At 36.3% G+C, this 27,233-nt stretch overlaps 1 protein-coding gene across 2 annotated transcripts in view; it reads left to right on the top strand.

Annotated features, from left to right (window-relative positions):
• The first annotated feature begins 1,904 nt into the window (after positions 1-1,904).
• Positions 1,905-27,233, top strand: part of rho-7 (rhomboid family intramembrane serine protease rho-7) — a 162,306-nt gene continuing 136,977 nt past the window's right edge. For both annotated transcript variants that reach the window (XM_090376613.1, XM_090376603.1), the window contains exons 1-3: positions 1,905-1,993; positions 5,701-5,878; positions 17,945-18,079. In XM_090376613.1, coding sequence (XP_090232739.1) covers positions 1,929-1,993; positions 5,701-5,878; positions 17,945-18,079 — 378 coding nt within the window. In that variant the 5' untranslated portion in view covers positions 1,905-1,928. The remainder of the gene's footprint in view (positions 1,994-5,700; positions 5,879-17,944; positions 18,080-27,233) is intronic.

A 27,233-nucleotide genomic window follows, 5' to 3' on the forward strand; every position in this document is an offset into this window, starting at 1 on the left:
ATATCACGAGAGACTCAGAAGCCGGCTGAAAGCAAAATTGAATGAGAACTCAGTTAAAGCCTTAAACACCTACGCAGCTCTCGTACTAATATACACATTCGCGTTTATAGATTGGACTAACACCGAGCTAGAAGATATCATTCGAAAGACAAGGACAATGATGACTAAGAGTCGCCAACACCACCCGAGGTCAGCACTGGAGAGAACAACAATACCTCGGAAAGAGGGAGGAAGGGGTATGATAGACCTGATAGAATAACAGAAAACAACAAGAGTTAACCTGAAGGATTACTTCGAGAACAACACAGCACCACTCCACCAGTCAATAAGGAAGATAGATAAGTGGTATACCCCACTCATCCTAAGCGAGGAAGCCCGTCCCGCACAGACGGTACAAGAAACGAAGTTAGAAAGATATGCAAAGAAGACACTCCATGGCAGACACTACAGTGACCTCCATCAAGATCACATCGATAACACTGCTTCCAATGCATGGCTCACAAGCGGGACGCTCTTTTCCGTGACTGAAGGATTCATGCTGGCCATCCAAGACAGGTAATCAACAGCAGAAACCATAGAAAATACATCGCAAAGAAGCCCGGAATATCAGATGACACATGTCGAAGATGCGACCTGTCCTCAGAAACGATCCAACACATCACCGCGGGGTGCAAGGTGATCACCCAGATTGAGTATACTCATAGACACGACCAGGTAGCCAGGATAATACATCAGAAGCTAGCGAGGAAATACGAGGTGACCAAAGAAAGTGTACCATACTAGAAATACGAATCCCAGACAGTACTAGAGACCTGAACCCACAAGCTGTACTGGGACCACGCCATAATAACGGATCAGTTCATCCCGCACAACAGACCGGATATAATCCTTGTGGCAAGATGGAAAAGGCTATCTACCTGATTGACATAGCGATGCCCAACACTAGCAATGTCCAGAAAACCCACGAGGAAAAAATTAAGAAGTACACGAACCTGAGACATGAGATCAAGGAGATGTGCCATATGGAAGAAGTATGAATCATACCAAACATCGTAAACCGCCGGTATGGTACCAAAAACCCTACATAACAGCCTAGCAGCAATAGGTCTCCCTGCGAACACCTACAAGGAACTCCATAAAGTAGCAATCCTGAACACCTGTAGGACAGTCAGAGATTTCCTCTACCGACAGTAACACCAGACATTACATCCACCCTGTGTACTTGGGAGCAGTACCCGTCACGGAGTGGAATTCTCCAATCAGGGAGAAATAATAATAATAATAATAATAATAATAATAATAATAATAATAATAATAATAATAATAATAATAATAATAATAATAATAACGGCAAGTAACGACCATCCCGATCATCGTGTCAACCACTGGTATGGTGCCAAAGACCCTACATAACAGCCTAGCAGCAATAGGTCTCCCTGCGAACACCTACAAGAAATTCTATAAAGTAGCAATCCTGAACACCTGTAGGATAGTCAGAGAGTTCCTGGACCGATAGTAGCACCAGATAGAACAACAATCACCCTGCGTCCTTGGTAGCAATACCAGTTACGAATTGGAACCCCCAATCAAGGAGATATAATATGAGAGCAACAACAACAACAACAACAACAATAATAATAATAATAATAATAATAACTGTTGTTCATTTGCGCGCAGATAGTAAAGATCTCTGATTGTTTTAATGCGGTCATATTTTTAGTTAAATTCAAAATTTGATTTTGTAATTATCTAAAATATATTTTTTTATATTTATATATATATATATATATATATATATATTTTTTTTTTTTTTCTTGGTACAGTCGTATCGTTATTTACACATTAAAATTCGTGTTATGAGTATTTTGAAGTAACAATTGCATCAATTGTTTTTATATTTGGATGCAGGTGGCTTATGTTTTGATAATATGGCTCCTGTCTTGTCGCGTGTTTTCATTTTAACATGGGGGAAGAGGGCAATGTATAATGAAAGGTACTTTTCGTGTATTAATTTGGGTTGGATCAATAAATATAGAATATTTACAGAAAATTCTGTATACCAAGTTTGTATTTCGAATTAGTGAAATCGCCCTATACAGAGAATCGGTATTGAGCGTTTCGAATAACTTAATTCCCGTTGATCAAAATTTCATATTCTAATATTGAATAAATACGTTTTGTCTTAGATTAGGACTGTTTACGGATATATGGTCGCGTGAAGCGCAGTGGTTAAGATCGCCTTTTTTTTTTTTTTTTTTTTTTACACAAGTGGAAAATGCCTGGCTTCGAAGTCGAGAGAAGTCTTGACGTTCAGGTGGCTTCGAATGTTTTGACAATGCTGCCAAGAGAAGTGCATTTTCTTACTTTTGCTTCACATATTGTGAGGGACTGCTAATTAGTTGTTCCTGGCATAAATAATTTTTGCAGCAGTTGAAAGCTCATATTTTAATGTCTGTCAGTCTCGTTCCAGCGTAGAAGGTAGCCCAAAACATGGCTTTTCAAAATTCATTTCCAAATTTTATCACTGTTATTTTAATTTTTACTATTGTTGTTAATCAGAATTCTTAATATGTATCATTGTTGTATAAGTGCCTTTGACCAGTTACAGTAGAACCACAGTTATCCAGATATGGATAACTGTGGTTCTACTGTAACTAGTCGAATATATTAACCTTGTCTTGGGCCTTAATCCAAACTATCTGGCAAAATCCAGAAAAATTGGACGGTTCCATTTTCCAAGACTGTCTCAAGCTTGTTCATCTTGGATCGGAGGTTTCCATTTTCCGAGACTGTCTCAAGCTTGTTCATCTTGGATGGTCAATGGCCACTGTACTTATCCCCTGGGCTAATTGGTCAATCATGCATCACAAACATTACACTAGATATATCAACACTGCTACACAGATTGGCCTTCATCTGTGTGCTGTCTTCACATCTTAAATATTTTGGATAAGACAGAGTGGTAATCAATGGATGCTGCTCTTCATCGACTAATGTTATTAGTGGAGTCCCCCAGGGTTCGGTTTTGGGCCCACTGTTGTTTGTACATTTATCAATGATATTGATGAACATATATCAGGCTTAATATCCAAGTTTGCAGATGATACTAAGGTTGGCAGGGTTGCTAATGATAGTAATGGCAGTATGCTACTGCAACAGGATCTAGAAAATTTGGGCAGATGGACTGAGAAGTGGCAACTGAAGTTTAACATTTACAAAGCAAAATACTGCACATGGGTAGAAGTAACCCCAGAGAAACGTACCAACTATGTGGTACTACATTTGGGTGGTTTTAAATGAAAAAGACCTCGGAGTAATTGTGCAGTCAGATATGAAGTTTTCTGACAGTGCAGACAGGCTGCCAGAGAAGGTCAGAGGGTGTTGTTAATGATATACAGGAATCTTGCTAGCATGGAAAAGGTGATTATCCCTTTGTATGAGGCAATGGTCAGGCCATGCCTTGAGTACTATGTACAGGTCTGGAGGCCTCATTTTAGGAAGGATGTAGATTTGCTTGAGTGTGTACAGAGAAGGACAACAAGATTGGTGAGGGGAATGAAGGGATCCTCTTACTAAGAGAGGCCTAAGTTCTGTAAATTGCAGCATCTGGAAACTAGGCACCTGTGAGGTGATCTGATTGAGGTGTATAAGGCCTTGAATGGGTTGAGCAGGCTCAATTCTGATGGAGTTTTTCCTTTTGCTTATTAAAATTGAGGAAAAGCAGTTATAGAAAGATGTGCAGAAATTTGCCTTTAGCCAGTGGTAGTTGATTTCTGGAACAAACTTCCATCTGTTGTTGTTGTGGAAGTTGATAACATAAATAAATTCAAGGAGGAACTGGACAAACTTTTAGAGGGAATGAATGTGTGAAATGGTTTTTGTTTTGGTTGATGCTACATAAGCTTGGTTTCTTGCATCACATGCCTCTACTATTACTTACATGGTAGAGTTGTTGAAAGTTGGCTGGGATCACCTACACACAGTATGTAAATAAAAGTACCTAATTATAAAACCAGCTCTTCTCGAATGAAGTGCATTATTTTTTATTGCACTTAGTTTTATTCCCATTCATTAAATTTGTTTTGATGGAGCTGGCTCTGATTAGTTTGCTTTAATTAAAGAAGCTTCCAGTAACCTGTTAAATTGTTCTTTTTGTGTTTTTACAACTAGTGTTTAACTTGTGTACAATTGAACACCTTCCCCTGTTCCACTACTGCTATTGATGATCCATATGTCTTTAATTGATTGTATTTTTTTTCCAAGTTTTGTTTCTTCTAAGTAAGTTTGCTGTAACCTGTGCTCTGTGAATTGCAGTGCATAGAAATAAAAATATACATAAAAGATAATTCAAACGTTTCACCAAAAATTAACATCATATTGTTTGCAGGTGTTACAAAATTTATATATCAACATTAAATGTTATATTTATTAAATATTTTGCATTTTATTATGTTTTGTATTTAAAAAGTAGCAAACTTTATATAAAGTGTGAAATAGTGATACCCTTATAAAAAAAAGTTGATGGGTTAATCTCAGAATCGTGTTCATTTTTAAAGCATCTCATATTGTGGAAAAGGTTCACAGCTTAATATAGTTACTTATTTGATGAGTTCAGGGTTTAAATTCCATTGGGGACTAGAAGAATTTCAAATGTTTTCTTGTGATATAATACATGTAATATATTATATAATACATCTTACTGATATGAGCATCATCACTGTATGAATCTCATAAAATGGTGCAGTATTAAAAGCAACTGTTGCACTGAAAACTGCTAAATAAAAGCAAAAATGCTAATGATGCCACATGTGTGTGTGTGTTATCTGGATGTCTACACATTTTCTGTGTTAGTATTATCTCTGTCTGTTGTATAAATATCAACCTGTCTCCTATGTATACATCTGTAAGGGTGAGCCATGTTTCAAATTCCCCTCACTCTCTCTGTCACTCTTTCTCTCTTCTGAGAGAAATTTATTAAATATAGCCTTGGATATTTCCAAAATTTGAGAATTTTTCATGGCCAAGTTAATTACTTTCAAACATTGGTGCAGGGATTTCTGCTTGGACTTTTTCTTATGGTTGTTTTTCATTCCACAAACAAACTGATTTTAGAACTTAGGTAATTTACAGACACAACGTGCTGATGCCACTATTTCACAATTCATTTTTAACACAAACAAAAATCAAACAGGCCAATATACAGTTCCATGTTGAAATATAAAATGGAATTATTTGTGCTTCAGTTTTGAACTGTGGTGTTCAGAAAATCCCCAAGAAAAATTCAGGATTTGTTAAGAATTAGCCGGAGTTCTAATAGAACATAACCTGATCTGGACAGCTATGGTTTTCGTATTGTCATAATTATAATATTGATTTGTCCTCCTCTCTAATGCTCGAAAATAGATATTTCAGCTGTCGTTTGTGGTAGTTTTTAAGTCATCACAATTTTACATGGCACTGTGGCCAAATAAAGGAAATGTTTTGAGCTCTTTTAGTATTAGCCTGGCCAAGTGTTGTAAGTAAGCACTGCTTTTGTTGCATTTGTTAAAAAAAAAAATTATATTATAGCTACTGTTATTAAACCAACATATTAAACTTGAATATGTGCTTTTTTTGAAATACAATGCACTAAATAAAATTTGTTTGCTGTGATAGGCTGTGTAATATTTATTATTTTCATTTATATTATTTTAAATATAGGTTATTTAATCTGCAGAAATCTTCTTGGCAGTCATGGTTATCCTTTAGGTATTTAAAGAGTGGTAAAAGTAGGAACTCTCTAATTAAAAGAACAGCATCACTAGTTCCACAGTATGATCCAGAATTAGGACCATTCCAACTAAAGAAACTTTTAAAACCTTTAATTTTCACGGTTTGTGTAAGTAAATCCATTTCAAATCTTTCATAATTTTCCAACGTTCAACAGTTACTCATATTTATTTAAGTAATATAAATTTATTAACAAAAATCTATGTTAAAATTTTTGTTTTGTATACTTTCTACTTTGTTTTACATGTTAGAGACAAAATGTGTTTTTGAACAAGTTCTGGCATGTGGCATTGTGCACATGGTACACCCAAAGAACTGTGCCAACGTGTCTAGACATGAGCAGTCTATATACTACTTGAAATTGCATTCTTATTCAGTGACAGCAGATCAGAAGTTGAAATCTGCATTTTATTAGATTGAATTTTTGTTCCTTCCCTACATAAAACATTATTGGATTTAAAACAGCAAGGAAATTTAAGTTGTGTGGTGTATGTGGTTAGGAATGAATTTTATGAAAACATGGGACATGATCAAGGAAATGCATCTCTGAGATAGAATTATTGTGATACAAGTCTACCAATGCATAAGCTGCTTCAAGAAAGGATAGCAGTCACTGGATGAATTACTTTTAACAACAATAGTTTGTGTTGATAGGTTGGTAACAGTGTGTAATGATGTCACTATCCTGCATTAATTGGTCATGACTATAGTCAAATGACCATTGAAGTTGCCAAGATCACTGAAATTTTGTGTAGCAGCTGCCATGTATTTTTTTACAATGAACTCTATATGGCCCTCATGAGACTTTGCCCCTGCTGATTTCTTCCTTTTCTTGAAAAAGAACCTCTGAACGAGCATGGAATTCATCTCACCGGAATGTTTGAAAAAGTATATGAACCTAGAAATAAATGATTTGTTCAAGAGGAATCACTTGATCACTGGAAGATATACAATTGAAAGATTAAAGTGATGAAAAGGAAAAAATAAAGAATCAAAATGAAAGTGGAATTTAGTATGTCCTCTAATATGATTTAATAGTACTTTAGAACAGAGCTCTATAATAGAGAGAGCTGTGTGAGCCCATCATCATTTAACCTATGGTTCACAAAGATGTTATCCTTTAATTTAAAATACAGGTTCATAAGGTCATATATACAAGAATTCTTTTCTGTTTGTATAAAATTTCTGAGTGATGACTGAACTGAAAAAGGTTATTGGTATTAGTCTCTAGAGCAAAGTTTCCGGCATCCCCCTCCCCCATACTTATCCTTCAACCCATGCACAGTACTAAGTACTATAGGTTTTGATACCTTTTGTGTTTGGGGTTTTCATAAAAAAAAAAAAAAAAAATATTAGTTATTGGTATTTCTATTAGTGCATATATAGTTATATTCCATTCAAATGTACTGTATAAGTATCTAACTAAATCTTCCTACTTCAGCTCATTACTGGAATCTTTTCTCCAGTATAGTACAGGGAAAATCCTATGTTATCTTATTCCTGACTAGTCTTATAGCATTTTTGTTTGTTTGTTTTTTTAGTTGGAATTTTAAGTTGAATTAATTATCATTTTTATAAAATTAATCACCATCCAGATATTTGTCTAGTTCTGCCTGAAATTTATTTAAGCTACCAACTTCCACAAAAACAGATGGAAGTTTGTTCCCGCAATCAACTACCCGCTGGTTAAAGGAAATCTTCTGCATGTTTATTCTACAACTGTCTTTCCTCAATTTGAATCTATGCTCCCTCAGGTTTGTAATCTGAGCAAGAGGAAGAATCCCCTCAGCATTAAGCCTGCTAGCAGACCGGGTAGCCAGGTGAGTAAAGTGCCTACCTGGCAACCCAAAGGTTGCAGGCTCGAATCCCGCCTCGGATTTGGATCAGAGTAAAATGCAAAAACTTTGGAGGTGCATTATGGCCACAGAATCTGATGCGCCAACAACTAATACAAAAAAAAAAAAAAAAAAAAAATTAAACCTGCTCAATCCATTCAAGACTTTATACACCTCAATCAGATTGCCTCGCAGGTCCCTAGTCCACAGAAGCTGCAATTTTCAGAACTTAAGCCTTTCTTCATATGAGCAACCATTTATTCCCTTCACCAGGCTTGTTGCCCTTCTCTGTACTCGTTCTAGCAACTACATCCTTCCTAAAATGAGGCGTCCAGAACTGTACACAGTACTCAAGGTGTGGTCTGACCATTGCCTTATACAAGGGGATAATCACCTCCTTATCCCTGCTCGCAAAATTCCTGTATATTATTGACAAGACGCCATGACCTATTCTGGCAGCCTGTCTGCACTGCTCAGAAAACTTCATATCTGACTGCAAAATTACCCCAAGGTCTCTTTGATTCTCTACTACCCTGAGTGTAACACTACATAGTTGGTACATTTCTCTGGGGTTACTGCTACCCACGCAGTACTTTGCATTTGTCAATGTTAAACTTCAGTTGCCACTTCTCAGCACATCTAAAAAAACTTTTCCAGATCCTGTTGCAGCAGCATACTGTCATTACTGTTATTAACAGCCCTGCGAACCTTTGTATCATCTACAAACTTTGACATTAAGCTTGATATACCTTCATCAATATCATTGATAAATATACAAAACAAGAATAGGGGCAACACTAATAACATTAGTCCACGTAGAGCAGTACCCATTGACCACCACTCTCTGTCTTCATCCACTCAACCATCCTTTTATCCATTGTAGCAACTTACCGTTAATGCCGTACTGTTCCAATTTGTACAGTAGTCTTCCATGTGCAACAGTATGAAGAGCTTTCCTGAAATCCAAATATATGATATCGAAATTATTTTTTGCATCCAGTTCCTTTGTGACTACATCATAGTATCCAATAAAATTGGTCAGACAAGACTTCCCCTTAACAAACCCATGCTGTGTCTGAATTATTGCTGCAGTTTTGTCTAAATGATCCTGCAATGCTTCTTTAACCAGTGACTCCATTATTTTCCCTGGAACAGAAGTTAAACTAACAGGTCTGTAATTACTTGTGTCACCCTTTAATCCCCCCTTTGTGAATTGAAGACACATTTGCACATCTCCAGTCCAAGGATGCTCTCATAATTATGGCTAAGGCTTTGCTTACTTCCTTTGCTGCCTCCTTTAATATAACTGGATAGATCCCATCCACCCCAGTGCCTTTCTTATGTTTAATTTCAACAATTTCTCCTCAACTTTGCTCTCGGTTATTACGAAATCATTTAACTCCCTGTTAAGAGTTTGGTAAACATCTGGCTCTCTCCTCCTTGAATAATTCTTCATGTGTGAGTGTAAATGCAAAAGACTCATTCAGTTTGTCAGCTATCTGAGCAGGATCATCAACAGTCGAACCATCGATATCAAGTGGACCAATCTGATTCATCCCCTTCCTTTTAGAGTTTGTATAAGTAAAGAAGTCTTTTCTGTTTTTCTTTCCATCCTTTGCCAAAGATTTTTCATAATCTGCCTTCACTTGCTTAACCTCCTTTGTGACTTGATCTGCCTTCACTTGCTTAACCTCCTGTGTCGCTTGATAATTTATGTGCATCCCATGCATTTTTCTTGTCTGCCACAAGTCTCATTAGCTCATATGACATCCATTTGGGCCTGAACCTAGAGCAGTATTTCTTAGTTGGAACAAAAAGCCTAGTAACTTCCAAGATTACTTCCTTGAATGCTTCCCATTTAAAATTTGCTGTTGGTAACATCATTTGGTCCCACTGTATAGAACGTAAAAAATCTCTGAGACTACTGTTGTTACCTTTATGAAAGCAAAAACCCTTCCCTTTACTCCTGATGGTATTTACATCTTTAAATAAATCCCACATCAGTACACTGTAATCACTGCCACCTAGTGGTTCCTTTATCTGTAAATTCTTAATGCATGAATAATTACTGCTGATAATAAGATCAAGAGTGTTACTTCCTCTTGTTGCCTCTCTAACAAGGTGCTGTAGAAAACAATCATCCAATAAATCCAAAAAAAGCCTTGCTAATGTGCGAGTGACCGACCCACAAGTTCCAGTCTATATCTAGGAAGTTAACATCCCCCATTATAAGACACTCTGATTTACTCGCCCATTCTATTTTTCTGTATAATTGTTCATTGTACCCATCAGAGTCATTAGGCTTATAACAAACTCCTACAATCATTTTTGCTTTCCCAGTGATTATGTCACAACCAACTGACTCAACGTTGCACTGTCCATCTAAGGGCCTCTGTAGCCAAGTGGGCAGAAGCAACAGTGCATAGCACACGCTTCTTGATTAGACCGGGGTTCGAGCCCATGACCACCAAATACGGAGGATGGGGAAAGGTCAGGGAATGACCACCGCATATCCCCAGAGCAATATGGCCTTAGTTGCTATTGCTCCTAAAAACCAAATAATAACAACAACAACACTGTCCATCTATGTCAATTTGATGCACTTCCTTAGATTTTATGTATTTCTTAACTTACAACATAACCCATCCTCCCTTTCTATCCTTTCTGTATACATTGTACTCCCCAAATTCCAATTCTGCATCCCTTATATCTGAGTGGCACCAAGTCTGATATCCCAACAATATCATCAAATTTGTTTACTATGCTCATAGCATTGGTGTACATGCAAGTATACATGCAACTGTTCTTACTCTTAGTTATTCTATCACAGCCCATGTATTTACTTGTTTCATGACTCCCAGCAGTTCCTGAAATCCACAGCAAATGGCTTTCTGGGCTGCTGCTCATTCCAATAGAAGCAGTGCAAGAATAATTTCCACCTCTGCCTGTGGCTACTGTTAACCTATTAGTCTGCGAATGCCCCAAGCTAGCAGTTTTCTGACTCACCTAACATTGCCTTGCTTATTATATTAGTGAGCAAGGAATCTCTACCTGATTTTGATACTTTCTTTTGTTTACACCCCCCCCCCCCTCCCCCACGTTGTTGCTCAGTGCTGGCCTTAGCAAATGCAGGGCCTGATTGGAGCATGCTGGCATGGCCCCTTGAAAAATTCAATATTAACCCCTCAATATTTTGAAATAATTAAAAACTAAAACTATTAATAATTCTTTATTATTTATATATTACAATGAACTTGACCAGACATTGTGATAATATAAACAAAACTAATTAGAAGGATATTTTTCTTGCCCTTTTATCGGCAAAATCTTTCGAAACTTTCTCAAAATTTAAATTCCTTGAGGAATTTAAATTTTTCTTGATTACTTTAATCCCTTTTCCCAATTACTTTAATCGGGAAAAGCTTCTCTCCCCTGACACTGCAGTCACTGGAATCATTAAAAATATTCTTAATAATACGATTTAATTTGGAAATCCAGTAGCTCTTTCATTAGTTGTGAGAAATTTTTAAATGATTTTCGAAGCATGATTCTAGAAGAATTGGTTTCAGTGCTTCCATTTCCTCCACTAGCATATGGCCATCCAATATTTGCCATCTTCACAGACTTGACCAATTCGTTGCCCTCAATGATTTTGGCATCTGAAAGTGCGATTTCTAAATCTGCAGCGTGTTTTCTTAACTCATCCTTTGGTATTCTTAGAAATTTACCCAAGAAACCAAACAGATTATTATGTAATTTCAATATCAACTTGGCTGTCAGCATGCATTTAAAATGTTTTTGTGAATATTGTAAATGCATGCTGACAGCATGCATTTACAATATTTACAATATTTACAAAAACATTTTAAATAATCACCATCTAATTTTCAGAATCAGTTCTTATATTTAATGTCTTTGAGCCATTGATCATGAAAGATTCAAAGAAAGGAAGTTGAAGAGTTCTGAGTGATTAGTCCAAATTCATATTATAATATCTTTCTTTGATCTGTAAATGATCCAGCAACAAATTTTCAATAACAAAAAAAAAAAAAAAAAAATTGCTGACATCAGAATAATAAAATTACAAATCATTTTGTCAAATTGTAACAAAATGCAAAGAATAGTAAAAATAAATAAAATAAATCTACAGCAATGAGTAACATATATTCTTATTACAAACTATACAATGTTTGACGATCGCTGATATCATTGACCATTCATAATTCGTGATCATATTAACTTATGAAAACTGAAATAATAAATTCACTTACTTGGAATAATAAAATCAGTTATTACAGAATCACTACAAAGTTGGCATTACATTGCACACAAAACAAATCAATGCATATTCCTCTATTCAGAGGTGTGCATTTATTGTTCAGTGAGAGCAAAAGGGAAAAAAAAAATGTGCGGACAAGAAAAATAACTTTTTGAAATTCATATTATATCTTTCTCTGATCTGTAAATGTTCCTTTGACATTTTTTTCAAAAAAAAAAATTTACTGACACCAGAGTAATAAAATTACAATTTGTTCTGTCAAATTGTAACAAAATGCAAAGAATAGTAAATAAATAAATAAATCTACAGCAATGAGTAATATATATTAGTATCAAAACTGGACAAAATTTGATGATTGCCGACATTATGAATCCACAATTTGTGAATGAAAACTGGAATAATAAATTTACTTACATCTTCAGCCTTTCTATCACAAGTTAGAAAAAAATAGTGGTAGTGTGTAAATTTTTTCTTGTTCTGAGAAACTAAAAATGTAGAATCACTGCACTTGAAAATGTGGAATCACAGAATGGTACATGATGCTTGATAAGAGCTGCAGAATTTTCTTTCTCTGCCAATAAAGCAAATGAAAATCTCTATGATTAGCTGAATTTTTTTGTTTTGTTTCCCACTGTTGTTTCCCAAGTTAATTCTTCAAGTAACTTAGCAACAAATTTTCCTGCCACAAACAAAAACAGAACAGGTACATATAAAAGCATTATAAAATGTATTACTCCAGAGCCCACTGGCTTTATAGAAACAAAGCAATAGACAAGGGTAGAAAGTTGTTGCAAAAATAGCAAATGAACCTCAAAACCATAAATTTAATGAAACTTTAACAAAGCTTTGGAGTGACTGAAGTAGACACTTTACTCTGTCTGGTCATTGCTTATTCCTCTCTCTGAACACCATGGGATAAATGCTAATTACAGGAAGGGTCGCTCCCAATGCACTGACCAGTTTCAGAACACCATACGCGAGGATCAAAGGATCCGTAATTTATATGTGATGCTTGTTAGCATAGTAATAACTGATTCCTAGTCCTTGTACTTTTTCTTTTCACATAAACAAAAAAAAAAAAAAAAAAGAGAAAGCCAATTCTAGCCAAAAGGTGCTAAAATGACAACACTGGCCATAGCTAGACTGTTATGTGACAAATTTGTGTATTGCAAAATAAAACATACCCTCCAACAACAATCAGAGTAGTAAGCACACACAAAAAATGTAAATTCACCAACACTAAAATAAAATCAGACTGTGATGTATATGTATTATATTTGACACTGGTTTTGCTAAATATTTCACGACTATCTTTTGTTTAATAATAATATTTCTGTAAGTGTGGCACAGTCTAAACCAGTGTTTCTCAACCCTTTCGTTGCTGCGGCACACTTTTAAAGATGCAAAATTTTTGCATCTCACTGCAATCACTGCTATACTCATATAATCAGAAACGGGAAGTTATTTCTGTTGGGTATATTTAATAATACATTTGTTATTTGTGTTAATATAGGTGAACAGAACTAGTACTAGGAATGAAAATGTGATGTTACATTGACCACAGGAAGGCTCTCGGACTAAAAGTAAAAGTAAAGTAAAGTACAGCCATTATCAACCCACTGCAGGATGGAAGCCTCAATTCATACTGAAGGAAATGGACCATAATCTGCCACGCTGGTCCAGTGCGGGTTGGCAGATTGACCGTATTCAGCAGTCAGGGGCTTGAACCCCCTGTCTACTCAAAGAGCGTGTGCTACTGCACTCCCGCTCCTGCCCACTCGGCTACGGAGGCCGTTATTTGTGTTAATATAGGTGAACAGAACTAGTACTAGGAATGAAAATGTGACATTACATTGACCGCAGGAAGGCTCTCGGACTAACGCAGCATAAATAAACAAATTTTTTGCTTGAATTAATTTTTATTCTAAGACTTGCATTTCTTAATTTTTTTTTCTAATTTGTATTTTCCATGGCACACTTGAAGCATACTAGCTGCACACTGGTCTAAACAATACTCGGGTGGCCAGTTGCCGGGTTGCTGGGTTTTTTAATTTAAAAAAATTAAACGTAACGAATATCTAGCCCTAGATAATGGCCAAAATTTCCAGACCTTCATAAATTGTACAGACTTTGCTTTTCACCTATTATGAATTGAAAAAAAAAAAAAGATAATAAAAAACTCTCTGCATCCTTTATACTCATTGATAAAATGCTAATCATATTTTCTAAACATATCTAAAATTTTTAATTCTTAAAAATCATATTTTCTAAACATATCTAAAAAAAGTAATTGTTTCAGGTTTCACAGGAGCCCCATGCAATTTAAATACATTTTAAAATCAATTCTTTAACTAAACTTAAAAAAAAAAAACATTTTCCTTCTGCTTTTTCTTTTTATTTATCTCTTGTTTTTTCATCTATTCTTTTTTCCTTTAATTTTAATTTTTCTGCCACTCATGGGGCCCAATTGGGTCCACTTGGCCTAAGGCTGGCCCTGTTGTTGCTGCTACCTGTGGCCTATACGGTATTGCCAGATAAAAATACTGATCTTCAACCCTTTTGGGAAGTCTGCTATGGGATGTGCAGTAACAAAAGAGGCATAGAATCTCTGGAAAAAAATGTATTGTGCAATTTATAAATTGAATGAGCTTCCTACCAAAGACCTGATGAAAGAAAACAGAACAAAATTGGTTTTACACTCTACTCCATATGAAGTGAAGTGTAGAGGAAATAGTTAAAGGTAGATATAATAAATAAATAATCATGGAAATTTACTACCACAAAGAGACATTGACAAGTACATAGCTTATTACTATTACTACTTAAAATTTTTTTATGTTCCAGTGGAATGAAAAATATAAAGGTATGGGAATAGCAATGAAGTAGCCAATTTTTTCTTCAAATAATCAGCAAACTGATCAGCAACATTCATAGTGATCTTGTTCAGGATATTAACTAAAGAATATTTAAAAGCTGGTAGGACTCAAGAAAAGGAATTGTGTGTGGGGGGGGGGGGGAGGGGGAAGAAATAATTCTAGAGTTAGAAGTTCAAAAAGAACTTCTCACTCAATAACAGAGATTGGATGTAGATCAGCAATGACAAGAAAAGCCATATGAACATTGCATCCTATTGAGCAAAACCGTGCCACTGATGAACAGAAAACAAGACTTTTGTTCTGTTGTTGAAAGAATATTTAACTTCTGTTTGCACAGACAATAGAGAGTAATTCTGAAAAGCTTAAATAAATTAAAAGCAGCAAAAAATTAACTTTTGGCAAAAGTGTTAACAAAAAACTATTTAAATTGGACCAGGTCTAAAATGAACCAATTTTAAAAGAGATAAAAAGTGAAAAAACAATGAATGCAAAAATTGAAGGTACAACTTTTTTAGTATTGTATGAATGTGTCATAACATATTAATAATAAGGGCTAGTGAAAGGGTGAGGTAGAGATTTGATTGAGTTGTGATTGTCATGGATTTGCTCTGTGACAGAGAACTTTGATGATGAGCATGCTATAAGATTGTGGATGTGAGATGGGCCAACATAGTATGGAAACCAATTGGGGAAGGAAAGGAGAAAAACAGAGATGAATAAAGGGTATTGTAAAAAAAAAAGTGAAGAGGAGAAGGGAGGGACATCTGGATCTGTATGAAAAAATGCTCTAGATGCAAGTATCCAAAGAAGAGGGGAAAAAGCCTGATGATGATAATGATATATTATTATAACTATTATATTAAGAGAGGCAGGAAATGAGGTCACCACCTCTAGCCATAATTATGAAAGCATCTTTGGATTTAAGGGAGATATGCAAATGTATTCACAACTGGGAGAATCAAAGGGTGAAATGAGTAGTTAAAGGCTAAGTTTGACTTTTTTTCCCAGGGAAAATAATGTAAGACCCCCCCCGTATCTGCGGGGGATACTTTCCAAGACTTACCGTGGATATAAGTGAACACCTGCTGAAACCATATATAACGTGATTTCCTTGTACATACATATAATAAAGTTTAATTGATAAATTAAACACATGGCAAGACGTTACCAACATTAAATATGGTAATAATAAAGTACAGCAGACTCTCGATTTAAAGGGATTGGATTGACCGGGAGACACTTCAAGACTCCAAATAATAAAAAAAAAAAAAATATCAACCAGAAATCATAAAATTCAAATAATACTAGAATAGGTATCGACAGATATTTTGCAAGCCGTAAATAAGTGATAAGAACCGCCGTTATAAGTCATCATTCAGAGATTAGTGTACATATCTTGCAACCCCTGCTGTCTTCACACCTACCACTCAAAAAAAAAGAGACCAAATTTTTAGTTTGATTTAGTGCATCGCGTTGATTGTTGTGTTCCGTCGCACTGCGTTTGGACAAATTTTGTTTCATTATTTATATCAGGGATGTCTGAATTTTTTTATAGTAACTTTATTTATTAATTTTTTTGTTTAGAAATTGCAAAACACAAGAGTTGTGCTTTCAAATTAAACAGAAACTTGAAATTATTCAAAAGTTTGAAAACGGTGCATCTGTTAAATCTCTAAAGAACCATTATAATATTGGTGACCGAACCATACTCGACATTGTAAAAATGGCACACTATGGCCATAGTTGCCGATGCACTTAATAAATCCTGAAACAAACAAACATTGCAAAAAATAAAGGGAAGCTATTCGATTTAAAACCGACATCGTAAAAAAATAAAGGGAAGCATTGTATTGGACACATGAGTAGTATGTGTTAAGTTTTTTTCATTTTTTTTCCGTGGTTAACCACGAGTAACTGAATCAGCAGATACCGAATCAGCGGATACGGGGACACAACTGTAATAGCGTCGCTGATTAAAGAATTAATGCAAGGCCACCTGGACAGGAACTGCAGTTATATGCCAGTCACAGCACGGATTTGTTAAGGGTGATCTTGTTTGACCAAACTGACTGGTGCATGATGCAGCAACAAAGGCACTTGATGCAAAAAATAATTTTGATATCCTGTGTTTACATTTCAGAAAAATCTTTTGATATTTTCCACACAAAACACTGCTGTACATGTTAGAGCATTGTGGCATTAGGGGCATAAAAAGGGATGGTTGAATGGTAGAAAATAGTTATTCTCTTCTTCATTTTCTTCTTGGAATAATGTTGTTAGTAGAGTCCTCTAGGGTTCATTGCTGACACTGGAAGTACGGCAATAATCGAGATATGCTACTGCAACAAGGTCTGGAAAAATTAGGCAGATGGGTTGAGAAGTGGCAATTAAAGTTTTAACAAACAAATGCAAGGCACTACATATGGGTAATAGTAATCCCAGAATAACATACCAACTGTGTGGTACCACACTCAAGGTTGTGGAGAACAAAAGAGACCTAGGGGGTAATTGTGCAGTCAGAGATGAAGTACTACTGAACAGTGCAGACCGACTGCTAGGGTAGCTCATGAGGTTTTGTCAGTGATGTACAGGAATTTTGTCATCGGAGATAAGGAGGTGATTATCCCGTTTGTATAAGGCAATGGTTAGATCACATCTTGAATACTACAAACAGGTCTAGATGCCTCATTTTAGGAAAAAGAAAAAAAAAAAGCATTTTCAGGAAAAATATTATTAGATGGCAGGTAACTATGTATATTTTAATAATTCAAACTGATCAGCAACATTCATAGTCCCTTCATTCTATAGAAAGCCAAAATTTTATGCACAATCCTGAGAATAGCTGTATTAACTGCATATAACATTTTAAGCCAGTACCATAATATTTCTATTGCTGCACAGAAAACATGTGATACTTCTTGTCAACTACTGTTTTATGCGAAATTTCATAACTTAACAACTGGGATTTCCTTAATTAAAAAAAAAAACAAAACTATAATAAGTATTGCAGAGCTGTAAGTGTCCTCTTATAAAGAAAAGCCAATAGCTGATCATTATTAATTATTTGAATATAAGAAAATTATAGCTAGATATAACAGAGAATGCATTTCAAAATTATACTGATATTATATAGTGTGCTGATTTAAAATAACAATTTTTTTTTTATTTTTCTTCTGATTTTCTAGTTTAGTGCTTCAAGTTTTGCTTTTGCAGCTATTTGGCAGTATGAAAATATGAGAAACCATGCTACACACTTATTTAAAAATAAGTTATATCACTGGAATAGCTTGTCCTTCAAAAGAGGACAATACAGAAGAGAAGTAAGCATATATTCTACTATATATATGTTTTGTATACACTATATATGTTATAAATCTACATAAAATGTATAATGAAATTTATCTGAGCTTTGCGCCAGTGCTGTGGAAATTTGTTATCAATAATAAAACTTATTGGTTTGTTTACCAGATTTTGATTAGTTTAGTGTAAAATGTGATGTAAAGAGTCCATATTTTTCTTGTACATATGTAGATTAAAGAAGCAACGTGATAACTATTAATAAAATAGTAGATAATTATTAAGATAATAAAATAAAGTTAGTAAGATAAATAATAAGATTATATCAATAAGATAAATAATAAAAATAAAACAATGTTAGTAAGATAAATAATAAGATAAAATTAGTGAGATAATTAGTAAGAAAAATCCATAAGACATAACTTATAAGCAGTTTACAAAAGCAAGGCGCCTCCGTAGCCAGGTGGGAAGGAGCAGCAGTGCATATCACATGCTTCTTGATTAGACCGGGGTTCGAGCCTGTCACCACCAAATACAGAGGATGTGGAAAGGTCAGGGAATGACCACCGCATATCCCGGAGCAATATGGCCTTAGTTGCTAATGCTCCTAAAAACCAAATAACTAACTAACTAACTAACTAACTTACAAAAGCAAAGCTTTTTATCTCCTTATAAGCAGTTTACAAAAGCAAAGCTTTTATAAACTGCTTATAAGGAGATAAAAAGTTGGTTAAATGTTGATTAAGCATGTTACAGTACTGCTTATAGGGAGATATCATCATTTAAATGTTGGTTAAGCCCGTTACAGAACTGCTTATAAGAAGATATCATCATTTAAATGTTGGTTAAGCACATTGCAGAAATGTTAATGAGATCATCATTAGACTCTGGAATCTTATTTTTGGACTAGAGGAGTGAATATTTCCTCAATCCATTAAGAGAGGACTTAAAGTGGTGATGGGAAACTATAGACTGGTGAAGTTGACTTCTGTGGTAGGCAAATTTATGGGGTCTTATAGCAGGGATGAGGGGGACTTCAATGCTAAGGTTGGAAAGAGACAAAACAGCACAGAAATGGGAACTATAGGAAAATTTGGAGTTGGTGAAAGAAGCGAAAGATTTGTGGAATTTGCAGAATCTCAAGGAATGTCAGTAATGAACAGAAAGTGGACATGGAATAGCCCAAATGGATTCACAACTAATGATATTGACTTCATCCTCACTAAAAAAAGATATATTGTGAACAATGTTGCCGTCTGAAATAAGGTAAATGTTAGAAGTGATCACAGAATGGTAAGATGAACACTTGATATAAATGTAAGAAAAGAAAGGAAAAAACTGACTCCAGTAAATAATATGAAGGTTTTTGAGATAACAGAAGAGGAGAAAAAGCAGTATGTACTGGAACTTAGGAACAAGTTTGAGCTTCTGCAGACCTTTCAGGACCAAGATATCGATGAGGAATACAACAACTTTCTGAAAGTGATAAAGCCCAAGAAACCTTTAGGTAAAAAGTATTAAGAAAAATAAGCATTATTGGCATAATTCAAATAGCAGAAGACTATTATAAAGTATTATATAAGGAGCAAGGGAATGATGCCAGCAGTGGGAAAGATAGATCACATATTAGCAACACATACCTGATATCCTTCCTGATGAGTTAGAACATGCATTGAAGAAAATGAAGAATCAAAAAAGCCCCAGGTGAAGATGAAGTTATTGTAGAGTTGTTAAAATTAGGAGGGAGAGATATGACAGAAACTGGCAAGACTCTTCACAAAATACATTAAAATACATACATTATTCCACTCATTGGGTGATGCCCAATGAGTGGAATAATGCAGTCATCATTTTGCTGCATAAGAAAGGAGATAAATTGGAAATTATAGACGAATTAGCTTATTGTCCCGCATATACAAGTTGTTCACAAAGGTGATTACTAACAGATTAGAAAGAATACTTGATGAGAATCAACCAAAAGAGCAAGCTGGATTTAGGACAGGATTTTTAACTATGGATCACTTTCATGCAATATCACAACTAATGGAGAAAGCAAATGAATATAAAATGCCATTATGCCTGGCATTTGTGGATTATGAAAAGGTATTTGACTCCATACAGCATAAGGCAATGTTTTGGGTGCTGGAAAGACAAGGCATAGACATCCCTTACATTATGATTTTGAAGAAAATATATGAGAACACTACCTCCTTTATTAGACCACACAAAGACAGTAACAACTTTAAAATTCAGAAAGGAGTTCGACAAGGAGACACGATATCTCCGAAGTTGTTTACTGCTGCCCTTGAGGAAGCTTTCAGAAGATTAGACTGATCACAGAAAGGAGTCAGTGTGAATGGAGAGTACCTAAACCATTTACGATTTGCAGATGACATTGTGGTCATAAGCTACGATCCCAAAGAATTAGAGGAAAATATTAATCAGTTATACACAGTTAGTAAGGATTTTGGACTAAAGATGAATATGGCTAAAACAAAAGTAATGATTGAACAAGTATGTCACAGGAAGGGATATAATCATTGGAGAAGAAATTGAAAAGGTTGATTCATATACTTATTTTGGATAAGTCATTAGCTGTAATAATGATAAATGGCTGGAAATCAAGAAAAGAATAAATTTCGGATGGATAGCATTTAGGAAATATAGTCACATATTGAGGAGCAATATCTCAATTTGTCTGAAACAAAATAATGAACCAATGTATACTCCCCACTTATGGAAGTGAAACTTGGGCACTCACCAAAAAGAATGGAAGAGAAGCTGAAAACTGCACAGCAAATTATATTAGGAATCAGACTGTTGGATAAGATGAGAAACACATGGATTAGGCAGAAAACTCAAAGTAAAGGATATTCTTATCAACTAAAGAACTAAAATGGACTTGGGCAGTACACATAGCTTGAAGACACAATGACAGATTGACTAAGAAAATGACAATGGTACCCAAGAGGAGCTAAAAGAAAACCTGGAAGACAACAGTGGAGGTGGATAGATGAAATTCAAGGTGCCTCCATAGTCAGGTGGGCAGGAGCAGCAGTGCATAGCACATGCTTCTTGATCAGACCGGGATTCGAGCCCGTGACCACCAAATATGGAGGATGCGGAAAGGTCAGAGAATGACCACCTCATATCCCTGGAGCAATATGGCCTTAGTTGCTAATGCTCCTAAAAACCAAATAACAACAACAGATGAAATTCAAGGGTTTGTGGGCAGTAAATGGATGCCCATTGCACAAAACAGAAGGAACTGGAAAGTTGCTGCAGAGGCCTTCATCCTGCAGTGGATTGAAAATGGCTGATGATGATGATAGCAAGGGATATGTTACAGGACCACCTGGATAGGAATGGAATCATAAAGGGATCACAGAATGTGGCAAGGTCATAAACATTTGTATGCTGCAGGAAAAGGACAGCTTTGGTGTTATATAACTAGATAACTTTAGTAAAGTTTGGATGTGATCACTATTTTTTATAATAAAGGGGAGCAAATTCAGATTTAAGGGAAGATCTTTAGGTGGATAAGGGGCCAAGTGAAGGACAGGAGACAAAGGGTAGTCGTGAATGAATAAATGGAATTTCCCTCCATTTCTGATCATTAATACATTGTGATGAAGTTTAGGGTAAGCTACGAAAGTTTTCCAGTAATTTGAAAGTTGGGAGGATGATTTACTGCCATAACCAGGTGTTGCTCTGAAATGATTGGGACCAGTTACAAATATAGTGTGAAAAATGGTAACTAAGGTTTACCATTACAAGAACAGAAATTAAGGAGTGATGGGGTGGGAAGGAAGAAGTTAAAGGGGGTTCAGAATGAAAAGGACTTAGGAGTTACCATACAGTCAAACAATGATTTTACCATGGAGTGTAAACCGATAGCTATTAAGGCACATGGTGTCCTGTCAATGATTTGTTGGCCCTCTGCAAGGAGGGAGAAGGGTGTCACTATTACTTTGTATAAGACAGGCATAATAACATCCATAGGTATAACATGCTTGGAATATTGTATACAGGCCTGGGGGCCAATGCCTAGAAAAAAGACAGAACTTGAAAGAGATGAGTAAAATGAATGAATGAAGGAAGTTAATTCTCACTGGTTGTTGTTATTTGGTTTTTAGAAGCATTAGCAACTAAGGCCATATTGCTCCAGGGATATGCGACGGTCATTCCCTGACCTTTCCGCATCCTCCGTATTTGGTGGTCACGGGCTCGAACCCCGGTCTAATCAAGAAGCGCGTGCTATGCACTGCCACTCCTGCCCACCTGGCTACAGAGGTGCCTTCTCACTTGTAGGGGAAATATAAAATCTTTGGGAGTAACACAAGGCTTCTTCTCAGAGGGGCATTATGACCAAAGCAGCTTATGTGCCATTAAACTCCCATAACAACAGCTTCTTCTCATGAAGTTTATTGTCAGGCAGCATATTCTAGATGAGGAATCCAACTTTTTGGTACAGTACTAGTAAGATGCATTTAATTTCAACCTCAAAAATGTAGGGCACATGACCAGTGAATTAAAAAAAAATGGAACATGTTATCTCCTGGTACCAGTTTTGCAATTATTTTATTTGGTTATACTCTTTTTTTTTTTTTTTTTTATGTGAACCCCAAACACGAGAGGTATTAGAACCTATAGTACTTAGACCGTGCTTGGGTTGGAGGTTGAGAAGACGAAAGAAGATATTTGTTGACATTGGACTTGAACTTCTGTAGATTGTAATTTTCAGGAAATACGTATGAAGGAAGGTTGTTCCAGAAAACGGCAGTTGAATGAATAAATGAGGAAGATGAAAAGTTGGTTCTGTGGGTTTGAAGTTGGACAGTAAATGGATGTTGGCTGGAGGCGGCACGTGTTCGGACTGTTTTGAAAGAGAGAGCGGAAATTATAGAAGCCAATTCAGAGGAACAGTGCCCATGGAAGTATCTGTAGAAGAGGCATGCAGCAGAAACAGTGCATTTATGAGAAAGTGAGTGGAGAGACTGTTAGAGATGAATCATTAATTAACCTAACTGCCCTCTTCTGAATGGAATCAAGAAGCCTGAGAGAGGTTTTGGGGCCACCACCCCAGATGTGGGAACAATATTCCATGGCAGGGCGGATTTGCGATTTATACAGAGTGAGCAGCTGTTTGGAAAAAAAGTAACGCCGAGAGCGAAACAGAAAACCAAGTTTTTTAGATGCAGAGGAAGCAATATTTGTAATGTGCTTGTGCCAAGAGAGATTAGAAGTCAGGGTAATCCCCAAAAGAGATATATCATTTTGCCTAGAAATCGGAGTATCACTAATTATAAGCATAGGAGCAGAAGAATCCTTTTTGCGAGATATAAGACAAGACTGAGTTTTAGAAGGGTTGAAATCAACTAAGTTGTCTTTGCCCCACTGGAGAATTACCTGAAGATCGGCATTTAAGGAATTGGTAGCAGATTTTCCAGAAGTTGAAGCTGATTGAGCAGGACAAGGTTTCTCCAAATGGAAAGTTGACTGCAATGTGCTATCATCGGCAAAACTATGGATAAGATTTCCAGTCAATGGAAGAAGGTCATTGATGATATACAAGAGGAAAAGAGTGGGGGGAAAGAACTGAACCTTGGGGACACAGGCATTAGTGGAGAAGTTAGAAGACAGAGAGCCATCTACCATCACCCTCAGTGAGCGATCAGGGAGAAAACTGGATAACCAATTACTAAAAACAGTTGGCAAACCATAAGATGGAAGCTTGTTTAGAAGACCTTTATGCCAAACACGATCAAAAGCCTTTGAGATGTCAAGAGCAACTACTTGTGTTTCACCGAACCTTTCCATTGAATTAGTCCATAAATGGGTAACATAAGCCAGAATATCACCAGTGGATCGACACTGACGGAATCCATACTGGCAATTGTTGATCAGACGGAAGGTTTCTAGGTAGTTTAAGAGTTGGCGGTTAATTGATTTCTCCGTTACTTTAGAAAGAGTAGAAGTAATTGCGATGGGAGGGATTTGTCACCCTTTTTAGGAACTGGCTGGATATGGGCAAATTTCCAAGCAGAAGGAAAAACACCTTTGGAATAAGAAAGTGAGAAAAGGTGGCAAAGAATAGGAGTAAATTCAGGAGCACAGGTTTTGAGAACAAGTGGAGAAATACCATTAGGACCTGGAGCTTTCTTAGCATCAAGATTCATCAAAATCTTTCTGATATCCTTTTGACGGAAGACCACAGGAGGCATTGAATGGAGCGTGTTAGGAATGGTGGGAGGTGTTTTACCAAAATCATTAATACATGAGTTGGAAGAAAAATGGGATGCTAGCAGGTCAGCTTTATCGTTGGCTGAAGTGACAACAGAACCATCTGGTTTGGACAGAGGTGGGAGCAGAGATGGACAAAAGTTGCGGCCAATAACTTTGGCAAGAGACCAGAATGCTCGGCTACCATTAAGGCAAGAAGCAAGTTTTCTACTCTTAGCCTGTTCAAACTCTAGTATGGACTGATTAATAACTGCTTTACAATTGTTGCGAGCTTTAGTGTAGGCAGAAAATGAAACTGAAGAATTAGAAACAAGCCAATTACGATATGCAACATTCTTCTCTTGGACAGCCTTAGCACATTTATTGGAAAATCAAGGTTTAGATAAAGGACGAGATTTTAAAGTGGAGTGTGGGATAAAGGATTCCATTCCTGCAAGAATAATTTCACTGACACGATCTGAGCGAACGTTGACATCAGAAGTTTTGAAACAGTAATCAGACAAAGGAAAAGAATAAAAGAAGTCTCGCAGGTCATCCCATTTTGCATTCTTGTAATGCCAAACAATGCGAGGTTGGGAATAGCCATGAGATAAAGGTTCTGTTGGAGAAGAGACAATCACCAAGTTGTGATCTGAAGTGCCTAAAGGACCTCTCACTTCGACCGTGTACTTAGAAGCATTGTTTGTGAGAAAAAGATCAAGCATATTGGCTGTGTGATTAGGATTGTCCGGTATTCTTGTAGGTAAATGAACAATCTGTCCTAGGTCATTAGTAATTGCAAAAGCCTCAGCATCTCGACCTGCTGGGTCGGTGTGACTAGAAAATGGAAGCCAGCTGGTGTTGTGAACATTAAAATCACCAAGGAAAATTACCTCACTGTTAGGAAAGTTGAACTGGAGAAAGTCAAGTTGCAAAGAGAGTAAGTCAAAGAGCTCCAAGTGATTAGTGGAGTTGGGAGAACGGTAGAGACAACAGATGAATTTGACACAATGAGGTAGAGAGATTTTAAGCCAGAGAAGATCAAAGAGAGGAGATTCCAAATTGCCAAGTCTCTGACAGGGAATATCAGAACGGACATATGCACAAGTACCACCTTTGAGGCAAAAGGAATCATACAGCAAATAATTTGGACATCTGAGATGAGCAGTAGTTGAATCAACCGATAACTGAGGTTCAGTCAGAAAAAGTACATGGGGTTTGGAAGACTGCAATGGAAATGGTCGTTGAGATTAGAATTGAGACCACGTATATTTGTGAAATGAATTAGGAAGTCCTTGGGAGGTTTAGATCTTTTCGCAGATAAGCTTGCTCTATTATTTTGACAATTTATGGTGTATTCAATAGTAAGAAAAAGTGGGTGGGACATGCTGTATGAAGTATTGAAATTTTTGGATATGGCGTACATGCGTTAAGAATATACCCAGATCCTTGACATAACGTGGCCTCGACATTGCTCCCTGCATACACACTACTCGGATTCCCTCCAGTCACTATCTGGCAGAGTAGTGGTAGCAAGATTATACACTAGCTGATCCGGAAGCCTCCTAGAGAGTTACCAATAGGTTTGGCCCGGTGTACTAACTAGTGGCCGGCCTGCGAACACTGTTTTAGAGCTGTACCCTCGAAATGTAAGGAATATTGGATCTCGCCACAACATTCATTATAACCTCAAAAATCATCAATCATACTGCATGATCGAAGAGATAGGGAAGGGTTGGCCGGACCTTAGCTCTAGAGACTAAACATGGGTTCCACCACTTCAAGTCTCCAATAAGCAAAGTGGTGGTATTTCACCAGTTGATGAGAGTCATCTACCACCTAGTACTGCCTGGTAACATAACCTCGATCCCTGCTTACGTTGGTTCACACCTGGGTGGTCACCCACCATGTACTTGTGCATGGAGGTTATACCCAGGATTACTAACAGTCCCACCATCGTGAAGGTGCAAGCAGAGGATTTGGCTGTCATAGACCGTCCAGACTTCGCCGAAATTGTGTCCATTGACTTGAGTGTCACCCTAATATCAGTTCCATCAGCGTTTTAGACTAGCAAGTACAGCTTGTCTGGCATATCTGAGAGAATGTCTGTGACAACCTCAAGGACCAAGGTTATACTGCTACAGAATACTATTGGGAATATGTGTAAAAGTAATAAAACTGATTCTGATTTTCAATTTATTTTTCCAAAAAAAAAATGAAAAGTATCACATATCCTTTTTACTTGTTTCTCAATTTGTTTGCATTTTTAGTTTATTAGAATTTGTAAATGGAACTCATTTTAGTATATTGGTCAAACAGCAATTGGCGGGAAAAATAAAGAAAAAAGTTAGCAACTAGCAGCCCTTATGAGCTACTTTCTGCATTTTCTGACCATTGTCATAGATCCTTGGAATAAATTACTTTCAAAAGTGGCTGAGGAGAGAGTTTCTCAAGGCTGAAGGTGGAATTGGATAGCCACTTCTTGAAGATGGGTAACAGTATTACTGAAAGGGGAAGTTTTTATTTTATTTATATTTTTGCATATGGTTAAAAATCTTCTTCTTTTCATCATTTAGCCATTCTAATAAAAGTTTTGTGTATTCTTGAGATGGCCAAGGCAAAACGAGTTTACAAATTCATCGTAACTTTATACATACTGAATTTAATTATTAAGTACAGCCAGATTTTCAGCCACAGTTCATATGCCATGCATTTTTTGCAGCAGCATTTGGGCTAAAACCCACAACCTCATTACTTGTGGCCATGCACCCTAATCACTGGACAAATAATTTGATCTTAAAATTTAGTTGTAATAGCTGTTTGCATCCAAACCTTTATTAATATTCAAATATTAATAGAAGTTTTGGAGAATCTTAATTTGTGTAATAATGGAGATGGATAATCCAGTTTGTGGGCCTGAATTAAGATTCTCTCCTGTATTTCATTGAAACTATG

The sequence above is a fragment of the Mastigoproctus giganteus genome, chromosome 1 (genome assembly GCF_048544385.1).
Source record: "Mastigoproctus giganteus isolate SK-2022 chromosome 1, ASM4854438v1, whole genome shotgun sequence".
Taxonomy (NCBI): Eukaryota; Metazoa; Arthropoda; class Arachnida; order Uropygi; family Thelyphonidae; genus Mastigoproctus; species Mastigoproctus giganteus.